Genomic DNA, 12,859 nt, shown 5'->3' with positions numbered 1-12,859 from the left:
TGTTGACCGTAGACGCCAAGATGGAGTGCCGTGTAGGAGAGGTCGCCAATAGAAGTCTTTCTCTTTGGGGCCAACGGTGGCCACCAGATCCAAAATTCTTAAAGAAGATCATTAAGTTTACAGTTGACATTTCCATCCACTCTTTGACTGCTTCTAGATAACATAATAGTCATGGGACATGGGTTTTTTGACTTTGAAAACCAAATGAAAAAATAATATCTGGTACAAATAGTATCTTGCAAAGCTGAAAACCAAAGCCAACGGAAACAATATATATGGGTCTTAGTTTTTTTTTAATTTTTATGGTTCAGAACACTTTTACCATGACAGGAGGAAGTAGTGCCCGGATTGGATTGGATTGGATTGAAGTTGAGTCCAAATCAGTTCTCATAAATTCCATCCGTTTAAGTGGGACTTATAAGATACAATATATTGGGTTATTGTCCATTTTAAAAAGTTCAGTCTCAACGCATCAAACAATGACCAAAACTCCTTTGCCCAAAAAATAAAAAAAAACAATGACCAAAACTCTTGTCCATTTTAATTGGAAGAGGACAACATGCACCAAGATGAGCAGCAATATTTGATTTTGTGTCACTTAGACAATCGTTTTATTAGTCCTTGAATTTAGACCCGATTTGTATTTGAGTCCCTCAATTTCCAAAATGGTTCCCATAGTCCTTTAACTTTAGTTTCGTTAGGATAAATAGTCATGCCGTCAATTTTGTTAACTTTTCTGTTCAATGCAGGGGCAAAATGGTATTTTTATCAAAATTGATTAAAATATAAATAAAAAATTAAAATTAAACTATCTTTCTCTCCCCCTCTATCCGGATTTCTACACCCCCAAAACTTGATTTATTTATTATTTTTGTGGTTTTTTATTTGATTTGATTTTATTGTTATTTTCAATATATGATTTTTTATTCATTTTTTTTTGTTTTAATATAAAAATACCATATTGCCCCTGCATTTAACCGAAAAAGTTAACAAAATTGACAGGAGGACAATTTGTCCAAACGAAACTAAAGTTAAAGGACCATGGGAACCATTTTGTAAATTGAGATACTCAAATGCAAATCGAATCAAAATTCATGGACTAATAAAACGATTAACCCTTTTCAAATTTACAAGCCAAGTCAAACATTCCTATTTCGACTGACAGATGGGTTCTTATTCTTAAGGAGAAGCAGAGCTGACAAATAGGTACATGCTGCATATGTTATGTAATTTGTACACCATCCAAGAAAATCTACTAAAATAATGTGTTCTCATTGGCTTCTAAATTTACAATTACAACGCCTAATATATAAACAAGGAAGTGGAAAGGACAATGCAGAAAGAAAGGACAACATAGAGAATTGGAGAATATTAAAAGAGGCCTTAGAAAATTAGCTATACCTTTCATCCACAAGTTGGTTTAGAATTCCCATTATGGTGGAATTTACAGAACATCAATTATCTCTTCATTATATCTTCCTTCTTCACAGTCACAGTGAAATCCCATAGATCTCCATATTTCTCATTGAAATCCCAAATGTTCATGGTATTGTAGTCAGCAATCAACTTGTCACGAGCTCCCCTCTCCATGTTGTATATCTGAGGCTCAAAGTTGTGGGGTTTATCTGGCTTATCCATCTCAATGATGCAAAATACAATCGTAAACAGACCGGCTCCGATGTACAAGTATTCCCCCTGAAAAACAAAGTAATTGCATAAGATTTCCCATTGACGATGAGCAAATACATCATATTTAGATGGCCTAAATGACTCCATCCTTCATATATGTCACATCTAAAAGTGGCATTACCGGAACGTGGAGAAACATCCCAGTAGCAATTGCAGGGAGAAAAAGCCATGATATAAGACCTGCCAAGACAATCAAACCAGATGATGTTCATTGTAATGTAAGCTAGTGATATATCAAAGTTCGGCTGCAAGTTGTTATACCCTGAAAACCCGTAGGGGTTTCTACTGCTTCAATGTCTTCTGCTATGGATCCCCAAAAAGTTCCTGGATCAGAGAGATAGCGGTTTGTGAGAATCTCAACCATAAGTAGGGAAAATTGAACCAAACTCATAGCTCTAAAATGACTCCTTAGATGTTATTGCTCAATAACCTCTTGCATACTACAGTGTTTTGGTTGTCTAATATTCTCTATAACTGGCTCTAGCGGATTTTAGTACAAAAGACCAAAACATATTTGTCAATCATAACAAAAACACCATATACTCTTAAATGTTCTTTTATCAAACAAGCTAATATGTTACATTGCGGCATTGGTAAACATCGATTAGAAGAAATCATATCCGTTGCGGTTCTAATTCAAAATTTAGCAATATAATATGTCACACTCCCGGACTAAGTGCTAGCTAAAAGGAATATTACTCATGATTTCATAACTACACTAATTGTCAAGTTCAACTACTTTTTTGTATACAAAATTAAAGTAAGAGTACCTTTGTCCTCGCCTTCGTGGTAAGTGTGGTGCCCATCATACTCACCGAACTTAAAATCTTCCTGAAAAATAAACCACATTTGAATTCTTAATTAATCATCAATCAAGATAAATTCATCTAATTATATATATATAGTCTGTGAATTTTTGTACCATGCTGATACTGTTAGTCTCCCAACGATCATGGGGGTCTTCGTTGAGATCAGGCTCAATCTCCGCGAACCCAGCTGCATTCAACCTAGTGAGCCTTTTCTTCCCCAAGTTTCCGTACAATTTGGAGGTTGTGAAACTCTGATCACCTGAGGAAACCCTAACCCTAGTTTTCGATAGCTTGGAGCTGAGTTTGGGCACAGTGCAGGGGCAGACGACTGCGAGGGAGGAGCAAACCGCCATTTCTGGTTTATCTTCGATTTTGTGGCCGTTGTGTGAGGTTCAATTGCGCGCTATCTGCAATGGTAAGGTTTGTTACGGTCACTTGCGGTGATCTTTAAACCTTGAGAATGACTAATTGTATTTTGCCACATATTGAGGAAGAAGGATTTCTCGGTATTTTATTGACGTATGCGTGCACGGTGGCTCTCTCTGTTGGTCTTTCCAGAGTTTGCCTCACAGGAGGTAGTCTGATCATGATTTATGTGTATGTGCTTGTTGGACTGGATATGGGTTTGCTTTGCCTTGTGGGCCATGTTTGAGTAGTGCTCTAGTCCAACAATGTTTTTTTTATTCATTATTTTTAAATGACAAACTCATATTAAAAATTGTTCTGCAATTCGCTTATAAGTTATGAGAAATTATAGAATATAATATGTTAGTATGGTCATATGGTACATCTTGTACATGTGTTATAATATGGGTGGACAACATCGTTTAAGTAAATTTAGGTTTTAGTCACAAAAAAAAATTACTTTTAGAAAAACCAAAAATTTTCTTAAAAAGCCCTCAACTTTCAAACAAAAGACATACAAATGATTCATTAGGAAATCCAAAAATAATAAGAGTATTTTTGTCATTTTGGCTTCTTTTAAAAATATTTCTCTCTCCTTTGGCCTTTTCCAAAATGTCCCCATGATTTATTCCTCTCCTCCCTCACAATTTAGGGAATAGTATCAATAAATATCCATTTATATTATATAATATGTGTACAAAATGTATCACGTGACCGTATTATCGTAGTATTTTATATTCACTCATAAGTTATAATTCAAGTGATTGTATTGCAAAGAATGTTAACAACCACACTCGAGAGCATGTTACCATTTTCTCCACACAAGTATCTCTTGTATAAAGTACATATACACAAAAACCTTCAGTTAAGGAATTTCTCAAAATAAAGTCTTTGAGGGAAAACATTGTGGGACTTTAATAGAGTAATGCTAATAAAGTTTACTAGCCATCTGCCCAGATTAAGGGACATGCCTATTTATTTGGTTCACATCTCACATTTGGTATACAACACAAAGCTATATTCAAGTTGTATGCATATGTTGAAATAGGAGTGCTAGTTACCTTTCATTTTACTTTCCTTTTTTTGTCGTCTTTGTTAATTTTGTGCCATGTGTATTTTATTTACACATAAATATATATATTTAATACAAAGTACTAATATTTTGCTTGTAAATAGAATAAACTTTTTTTGAACACATTAAGGTCCAGTTTGGGATTGCTATCACTTTTTTAAAAAGCTACTTCTGTCGTGCTTTAAAAATAATCCATTGTAAAGTAAAGCAGTTCCATGTTTAATAAACAATATTCTTGAAGTGTTGTTACTATACAAAACGGTGTAAAAATCGTTTGGTCAATTTTAATATAAAACTATTATAATTGTGAATAATGACTAAAATGGATATAATGTTGAAAGTGTTATGTGCTAACCATGTGGTGGTGGTGGTGGTGTTAGACGATGTCACTTTAAAAAATTAATGATGGTATTATGGGAATTGAAAAATATTCATTAAAGACTCTTATTTGCTTCTTCTGAAAGGAGTTTTGAAAAGCTGCTGTCAAAAGACTATTGCTTTCAAAATAATCAGGATATTTTATTTTTATCAAATACCTTAAATAAGTGAAGCTAATTTTGTGTCCAAAAAAGCAATTCTATATAGTTTCTAAATACATAGATCTATGTATGAGTAGAATACACTTACACAAGATGAATGAAAATGTAAGAGGGAAATGTAGCTACATTTCTCAATAAATGGTGAACCCAAATAATTGGTTGAACCCAACAAAAATTATCACAATACAGTGGCTTAGCCTTGAGGCTTGAGCATGGACATCCTAAAACAGCCCAACCTTACCTTAGCCGTAGCCTACAAATGGCCAGTGCATTGTTGAGCAAAACCACCGCGGATTGGTGCGTCAACTTGCTTTGTCCCAGATACCCTTCTCCCCCTCCTATTTTATCTCACCCTCCCACTCTTCTTCTCACTTGGAGACCCTTTCGCTATTTTTTCTATACGTGAGCTCTCTCTTTCGCCCTCCTTTTTTTTTATTTCCTCTATGCTCATCTTACTTCAATTCTGTTGACTTTTAGTAATTGAATCTAGTTTTTATGCTGAACTGCTTAGATGGTAGCTGTTATTTCTTCTTTTCCTTCTTTATCTCTCTTAGCTTAGTACTTTGATTCATATTGCTTGTTCTGGTCTTCATTTTTTTTTTGTTGGGTAGTGTGGAAATCTTTGAATTACACGTTCCTTTGAAGTCTTGAACTAATGTATAATGTTTTTTATTGTTACTTTGGATTACCATTTTCCCTTTTTCAAGATTATGTGTAGCATATTGTCTCTAGATCGATGGAGGAGCCGCCTTATAGCACATTTGGAATTAGATTCTCAATACCAACATCTCAAAAAGGATCATTGGTTCTGGGCATAACTGAGCAATTCTAAATTTCAAGTTAGTAACAGAATTCCAATAAAACCATATTGCTCAAATTTGCTAGTAAATCCTTACTAAATGGAATCATGGTGATGGATATGACGAAATTTTTTTGTGGGATTAAATTTTAGCGATTTGTTCCTACTTTCCATATATTTAGTTATTTGAGAACATGAGGGCCCTTAATGTTGATACTGCTTTCGAATTCTGGTTAACTGTTTGCACAAGGCAACCTTAAAATTATCAACTGCAAAGTACTTGTTTCTGTTGTTGGAATGTGGATCTTCTATATTCTGTTGAAGAAAGAATGACATGCTATTTCTCATTGCATCATTAAAGAAAAACAAGAAAACATATTTTCTTTTAGATGCCATTTTCAGTTCTTTTCATCTTATGTGTTAGACTCTCCCACCAACCCCCTTTTTCCAGAACTTGTTGATTATCTACGTACTTTCATTACCCTTTTTGATTTCATGTATTAACAATATCTTCATTGCAATCTACTCTGTAGTAAAAGATTGTCAACATTTTTAGCCATGGACGGTTCTAAAGCTGGTCCATTAAAGGAGCTACCTCTGGGGATAGATGCAACAACTGAGGAAGAATATGCTTCGCAGTCTAAGTTACTTCAAGAATTCACTAGCATTTCCAGCATTGACAAGGCATGGATTTTTAAATCTGACAGTGGTATGATTTCTCATTTTTCGAACATGCATGTCCTGTAACATATAATACATACGTATGGACATATCAATATATGAATACAAATTCCTTCAAATATATATGTGTGTGTGTAAATTCCTTCAAATATATATGTATGTGTGTGTGTGTGTGTGTTTATAAAAGTTTACGTTCCTTCCCTCCAATTGAAAGCCAAAAACCCATTTCTGATGAAGATATTTGTACATTAAACTTTGTTACAGGAATTGGCTCCCAGGCAATGTTTTCAATTAGTCAACCAAATCTTTTGGCAAACAAGAGGAAGAAATTCATTCTATCCTCTCATATTTCAAGAGAAAGTAACAATTCTGTAAACTTTCAATGGGCCCCATTTCCTGTTGAGATGACGGGAGTATCTGTAATTGTTCCATCTCCGTCTGGGGCAAAGCTTCTTGTAGTACGCAATCCTGAAAATGAATCTCCCTGTCAATTTGAAATTTGGGGCCGAGCTCAAGTGGAAAAAGAATTCCACATCCCCCAATCTGTTCATGGCTCAGTATATGCTGATGGATGGTAATTAATCATGCGAATGTAATATTTCCGATGATCGCTTTATAGGAAATTTGATGTTAGCATTGTGTGCTAGACACTTGCCTATGTCTATAGTGACTAGTAGTGGAGGTGCACCTCAATTTTGAGCGTTACTCCTTTCAATTATCTATATTTTCTCTAAACATAGAAGGGATTAAACTTTCAATTATACAGGTTTCAGGGAATTTCTTGGAACTCTGATGAAACTCTCATTGCTTATGTTGCTGAGGAACCATCTCCCTCCAAGCCCACATTTACAGGCCAGGGCTACAAGAAAGGTAGCTCCACAGAAAAGGACTTTGGTAACTGGAAAGGTCAAGGGGATTGGAAGGAGGAATGGGGGGAAACCTATGCTGGAAAAAGGCAGCCTGCACTTTTTGTCATCAACATTAACAGGTCTTGTGCAATTGGTTTACTTTTTATCATACAGGATTAAAATTAAGGAGATTTTTTCTTAGGATGTCAAACTTATTAAAATATCCTATGATGTACAGTGGAGAGGCACAAGCTGTTAAAGGAATTGAAAAGTCTTTGAGTGTTGGTCAAGTTGTGTGGGCACCACCAGTTAGAGGTTCACATCAATATTTGGTTTTTGTTGGGTGGTCAGAAGGTACCAGAAAGCTCGGTATCAAGTACTGCTTTAATAGGCCCTGTGCCTTGTATGCGGTTAGGGCACCAAATTTTGAATCAGAAGCTGATGGACCTGAACTCAAGTGAGTTGCTTTGTGCAATGCTTATGTCTCGTTTTTTGGACCCTTATTCATGTCAATGGTTTAGGGAATTCCTTGTGCTTAGACATATCATATAACTATCAATTTCTTTAACTGTTCCAGAGATAATTCAACTGAAGATGATCCTGTGGTAAATCTAACTCAAAGCATAAATAGTGCTTTCTATCCACGGTTCAGGTATTGTGTTTTTCCCCATAGGCACTTAGTTCTGTCTTTGTGTACCCTTTACAGGGGTCTGTAATCTCATGTGTTACTTAAATTTAGTCCGTGATATATCTTATGCGGAATGCTTTTTTAGATTTTAGAGAATTGTTCATAAGTCCTTAAATTCTGCCTACTGGAATATATTTTCTTCATGTCAAGGACATTTCAGCTTGAAATGCTACTCTAGATAGAACTGGAAATTAATTTTTTGGCACTCGTTGCCTTTCTTTCAGTTTCAAAACTGAAATTGATATGTTAATGTCAACAGGAGTTTTATGAACAGCAGAATTGGAATTTTGGTGATTTTTCAAACATTATTTAATAGATTGCTGATTGTTTCAAACATTATCTACTAGATGGCTGATTGTATCTGAAGCATAAATGAATGTAATTTTGCCAGCCCAGATGGAAAATTCCTTTCATTTTTATCTGCAAGAAGTTCTGTGGACTCTGGGGCACATTCTGCAACAGATTCTCTTCACAGAATAGATTGGCCAATTGATGGACTGCTATCCTCATCTGCAAAAATTGTTGATGTGGTGAGCTCTTCAACTTGTCTCTTTTTTATTCGAGTATAATAATCTTTCTTTTTATGTGCGTTCTATTCTTGACTTAATTCCTTGTGAATGTAAATTGTGAACAAAGATTAATTTGTTAGCATGTGGATATGAGCATTAAGTGTTTTCCTTGTAAAGATGAAAACTTATACAGCTCACATTCCAGAATTATTAGAATTAAAAATCATGGTTTATGTCTTGCTCTGATCTTTTGTGCTTTTGCTTAGACAAGAATGTTCTGTGTTGCTACTATATACCAGTGGTATGTTGTGTTGTATTTGGAATTTGATGCTGTTATCCTCGGCTTGTTCTCTCTCTCTCTCTCTCTCTCTCTCTCTCTCTCTCTTTTTGGTGCATGATACGTATGTACATGGGTAGTCTCCCATTGATGCTTCATTGGTGAAATTTTTATATGATCATGTAAAATGTACCTTTCTGGAAAAAAAAAGGGAGGGGAAACATTTGAACTCTTGGTTAATTTATATTTGACAAAAGGTATTAATGTCACGAAGTTGATATTTCACAACATAATAATAGAAGATTTAGAACATTTTGTATGGGAGTTTCTCACTTTATCTCTCGCTCCCTCCCTGTATAACTACACTTAATACACTTCTTGTTTGAAGGTTCCTGTTGTAATGTGTGCTGAGGATGGTTCCTTCCCTGGGCTTTACTGGTCAAGTTTCCTTAGTAATCCATGGCTTTCGGATGGATGCACGATGATCATAACTTCCATATGGGGCAGCTGTCAAGTAATACTTTCTGTGAATGTGTTGAGGTAACTGTAATGATCTATCATGTTCTCTCTTGTATTTGAATACCTTTGTTACCTTGTTTTTATAATTTACTAATGAGAATTATGAAATTGCAGTGGAGAAGTAATACGTATCAGCCCTACTGATTCAAATTCTTCATGGAGTGTTCTGACACTGGATGGGGACAATATCATTGCTGGTAACATAAACTACCATTTTTTACTGATAACTACTCAGACAATTATACTGAAATATAAAAAATTTCACTTCTTGTTTGATTTCTGAAGTGTCTAGCAGTCCAGTAGATGTACCTCATATCAAGTATGGTTATCTTGTTGATAAAGAAAGTAAAAGTACTGCATGGAGTTGGCTAAATGTACCAAGCCCCACAAATGAATGTTCTGAGAAGGTCTGTCAATTTGCTTTTCCAAAGCCAAATATTTCTACATATCAAGATTATCTTCAAACTTTACATCTGTTTACTCAAGTTTCTCCTTGCTACAGGTTAAATCTTTGCTCTCATCTCTTCAATTCAGTATAATGAAGATTCCCCTCAGGGATGTTTCTGATAGCGTAACAAAAGGTATTATAAACAAAATCACTTTCTTGTGTCTCAAAAGATAGTTGATTTTGACGTCCTGTATATGCTTAAAACCTTTCAGGTGCTGCCAAACCAATTGAAGCAATATTTGTGTCTTCCAAAACTAAAAGAAATGATCCATTTGATCCATTAATTGTAATTCTTCATGGAGGCCCGCATTCTGTTTCATTATCAAGCTTTTCAAAGTCTTTAGCATTTCTCTCTTCAATTGGGTTCAATTTGTTCATTGTAAATTATAGGTAAGTTATGATTCTCCCTTTTCCCGTTAATTCTGATTTTTCTTAGGATATAACACAACATTGTTGCAATATTTACCTCGCAGCATATCTGTTTAAAGTTGTTCACCTGATGTACCGATTGTATTCTTACTGCACGTGACAACACCTTTGTATTTGTTTTTCATCCTTTGGGATTCTAGCATCCCCTACTTGAAAAAAAAGGCCTGTTTTATATTTAGCTTCTATCATCAGCTTTTGGCTTGCATTGTTCTGACATATTAGTTTATCTCAGAGGTTCACTGGGCTTTGGTGAAGAAGCACTTCAGTCTCTTCTAGGGAAAGTTGGGTCCCAGGTGCTTACTTATACATATTTACTTCTAATTTGTTTTTTTAGCAATCTTACTTTTGTTATACGAGCTGGTATTATGCCTTGGGGGTACATACTCTATACCACCTGTGTGCTTATGTGGCTTTGTGCCCTATGCACTGCCATTTTATACTAATGTAGTATCATACACAAAACACATATGTATATACTTATGTAATTTAAGCATTTACTTTATTAATGCACCTATAGAACTATTATTTACTTTATGTACATGGTATTGCTGGACCCTAATCTCTTAGTTGCTTCTCTACAGGACGTGAATGATGTACTGGTGGCTATAGATCATGTAATTGACTTGGGCCTTGCCAGTCCATCAAAACTTGCAGTTCTTGGTGGTTCTCATGGTGGCTTTCTCACAACCCACTTGATTGGCCAGGTGTGGTAGTTTATCAAAAAGCATGACTATGTGCATTTAATGTACAATGCACAGACACGCAGACTATCTTCATGTGTATTCTATCTTGTTATTATTATGCATTCCAAGTCCTGGATACCACTAGTTGGTGGTTCAACTTTTGGACAGCTGCTTATTTGTGTTCATAGACTGGTGGTTTGGGGCTTTCATGCGTAAAGTTTTCATTTTTATTTTTAAAGCATCTAACTTATGAGGTTGGTAGATGAATCTCTAAACGGTGGATAGTACATGTAGTTTTAGGTGTACTTAAGAATCCAATAATATTGTAACTGAAATGCTGCAGGCACCAGATAAATTTGTTGCAGCAGCAGCTAGGAATCCTGTTTGTAACCTCGCATTAATGGTGGGTACAACAGACATCCCTGATTGGATCTATGTCGAGGCCTATGGAAGTGAGGGTAAAAATAGCTTCACAGATGCACCTTCAGCAGAGCATCTGACTCTCTTCCAGAGCAAATCTCCTATTGCACATGTCTCGAAGGTATATGCTTTGTTTAGGCTTCTTTCATATTACGATATTATGATCGTACTCTGGATTTTGAAGCTTTTACTAGAAGTACATTGGAATAGACGGAAAATCTACAGAAACTTTTAAAACCAAACAATCTCAAGACAACAGCTCTCCCAACATTGATTAACTGCATGCACTTTCACATTTTAAGCAACTACAGGGATATCATAGCTGCAATTCGCAACCATGCATTGACTTTGGAAAAGCAGAGTAGCATGATATTTGCCATTTGCACAGGCAAGATGTGTATTGTCACTGCAAGATGTGAAGAAAAATATTAATTGAAGTAAAAAGCAGAAACAGAAAAGAGTGAAGAAATGGGAAAGAGTTGGTACATGTCATGATGTCAAATACATCTGTGCAAGTTCAATTCTTGACTCTTGACAGGCTAATTCAAGCGAATCCATTCCAAGGGTTAAGATTGTATCTAGATATTCCCTCCTATGACCACTTTACTGGGACCAGTACTGAGATTTTTATGTTTCTCCACCGGGTTGAAGTTTTCGGTAATATCTATATATATAAAATTAACATTCTGTTAAGAAACGTGAAACATGAAATTAATTTTCCTTTTCCAAAAACAGCTAATATTTATAACGATATTATCTAGTAAGGAGTTTGCTATTTCTAACTTTTCGATTTTTGATGCTCTCTGCAGGTCAAAACACCCACCCTTTTTCTTTTGGGTGCTCAGGATCTTCGTGTTCCAGTTTCTACTGGGTTGCAAGTAAGCTAATATGTTCCCTTCCTAATGAACTACACATTGAACACTTTATTCTATTTAAATGGTTTTACAACAATAACAAGTGCTTGGATAATAATTCTTCTTGGCTGCATTGCAGTAGAAAGTGAATGAAACATAAAATACGCAAACAATTGGAATCTATAAATTTATTTTTAAACTCATTTTTTTCTTTTAAAGTGATTTCCTTTGTCCCCCAAGTGGGTGGGAAGAATTTGATGCATACACAGTTACATAATTGTAATGATATGTAATTAGAAAAGTGATCTAGATGTTTATTGTTTGTAGTATGCTCGGGCAATGAAAGAGAAAGGAGTTCCTGTCAAAGTCATTGTGTTTCCTAATGATACTCATGCCATTGAGAGGTAAAGTAAACACATGAGGCAAACTTGCTTCTGCGTTGTAGTAGTCTCTCAGTCACTAGCACAATCAAGCTCATAAAATTTGATACTTGGGTTTCAATTCCATCTGATTCCAACTCCTGTCTGCAGGCCGCAATCGGACTTTGAGAGCTTTCTGAATATTGGTGTGTGGTTCAAGAAGTATTTATCGTAAATGAGCCGGCATTTCTCCCTTGCTTTTACTGCCACAATTCGACTTCAAGAGCTTACTTAATATTGCTGTTTTTGTGGGCAGTAGAAATCTATAATGCGATGCTGTTCATTAAAATTACACTTTCACAAAAATAAAATAAAATAAAATAGTTACACACAGTAGGTTGGATCTACTTATAACCAAACTCTTGACTTTGAGCTTCAGTCTGGATGAGATATTAAAAGTTAGAGTTATTGAAATCACTGTTGAATTGTGTAATTGTTTGTTTGAATCATATTTATCGTTGGCTTGTTTATATACAATATAGAATTGTGCATTTCATGAAAAGAATTTAATTGAAAATTACAAAACAAAGTCGGTATAGCTAATCATGCGTATTGTGAATGTAATCAGGCAACACATTTTTAGTGTTTTAACTGAGGATAGACCCCAATCACTAGCTAATGTACTTGCTTCTAAATCTCTTATATTCAATGGGGGTTTGGATTGACCCGACTTTTGTTGTGCTCCCAACTCGTCATGGATTCAAATATACGCCTCTGTGTGAGTTACCCTTCCCCTGCCTAACTTCACCCAAACCCCCTAAACCTTCTCAG

At 35.3% G+C, this 12,859-nt stretch overlaps 2 protein-coding genes across 4 annotated transcripts; one reads left to right on the top strand and one right to left on the bottom strand.

The window, feature by feature from the left end:
- Positions 1 to 1,253: 1,253 nt before the first annotated feature.
- On the bottom strand, positions 1,254 to 2,888 carry PNSB5 (NAD(P)H dehydrogenase 18). Its single transcript, XM_008225972.2, has 5 exons — positions 2,612 to 2,888; positions 2,460 to 2,520; positions 1,951 to 2,013; positions 1,811 to 1,869; positions 1,254 to 1,695 (listed from the first exon to the last, which is right to left on the bottom strand). The coding sequence occupies exons 1-5, from the start codon at positions 2,849 to 2,851 to the stop codon at positions 1,459 to 1,461; spliced, it is 660 nt and encodes a 219-aa protein (XP_008224194.1). The 5' UTR covers positions 2,852 to 2,888; the 3' UTR covers positions 1,254 to 1,458.
- A 1,808-nt stretch (positions 2,889 to 4,696) lies between these two features.
- LOC103323948 (acylamino-acid-releasing enzyme-like) lies at positions 4,697 to 12,572 on the top strand. 3 transcript variants are annotated; one of them, XM_008225974.3, is made up of 18 exons: positions 4,697 to 4,916; positions 5,847 to 6,022; positions 6,259 to 6,568; positions 6,761 to 6,982; positions 7,081 to 7,299; positions 7,420 to 7,494; positions 7,922 to 8,060; positions 8,705 to 8,856; positions 8,950 to 9,032; positions 9,121 to 9,242; positions 9,338 to 9,416; positions 9,496 to 9,673; positions 9,945 to 10,005; positions 10,294 to 10,416; positions 10,739 to 10,936; positions 11,625 to 11,693; positions 11,997 to 12,073; positions 12,200 to 12,572. In XM_008225974.3, the coding sequence occupies exons 1-18, from the start codon at positions 4,774 to 4,776 to the stop codon at positions 12,261 to 12,263; spliced, it is 2,490 nt and encodes an 829-aa protein (XP_008224196.2). In that variant the 5' UTR covers positions 4,697 to 4,773; the 3' UTR covers positions 12,264 to 12,572. The 3 variants fall into 3 exon arrangements, with proteins under 3 accessions (XP_008224196.2, XP_088902750.1, XP_088902749.1); XM_089046624.1 differs by having other exon boundaries at positions 4,786 to 4,916; positions 5,870 to 6,022; XM_089046623.1 differs by lacking the exon at positions 4,697 to 4,916 and adding an exon at positions 5,222 to 5,353.
- Positions 12,573 to 12,859: the final 287 nt, after the last annotated feature.

This window comes from Prunus mume, linkage group LG2, assembly GCF_029339155.1.
Source record: "Prunus mume cultivar Tortuosa linkage group LG2, ASM2933915v1, whole genome shotgun sequence".
Lineage (NCBI taxonomy): Eukaryota > Viridiplantae > Streptophyta > Magnoliopsida > Rosales > Rosaceae > Prunus > Prunus mume.
This window is presented reverse-complemented; position numbering and strand designations above follow the sequence as displayed.

Excerpts from the sequence above, each read along its gene's own strand:
- PNSB5 (XM_008225972.2), bottom strand. The coding sequence starts at position 2,851 with ATGGCGGTTTGCTCCTCCCTCGCAGTCGTCTGCCCCTGCACTGTGCCC. Across the intron at positions 2,014-2,459 it reads CCACGAAGGCGAGGACAAAG|GAACTTTTTGGGGATCCATA; the intron begins GTACTCTTACTT and ends TCTCTGATCCAG. Across the intron at positions 1,696-1,810 it reads GGATGTTTCTCCACGTTCCG|GGGGAATACTTGTACATCGG; the intron begins GTAATGCCACTT and ends TTTGTTTTTCAG.
- LOC103323948 (XM_008225974.3), top strand. The coding sequence starts at position 4,774 with ATGGCCAGTGCATTGTTGAGCAAAACCACCGCGGATTGGTGCGTCAAC. Across the intron at positions 6,569-6,760 it reads TCAGTATATGCTGATGGATG|GTTTCAGGGAATTTCTTGGA; the intron begins GTAATTAATCAT and ends TCAATTATACAG. Across the intron at positions 11,694-11,996 it reads CAGTTTCTACTGGGTTGCAA|TATGCTCGGGCAATGAAAGA; the intron begins GTAAGCTAATAT and ends TATTGTTTGTAG.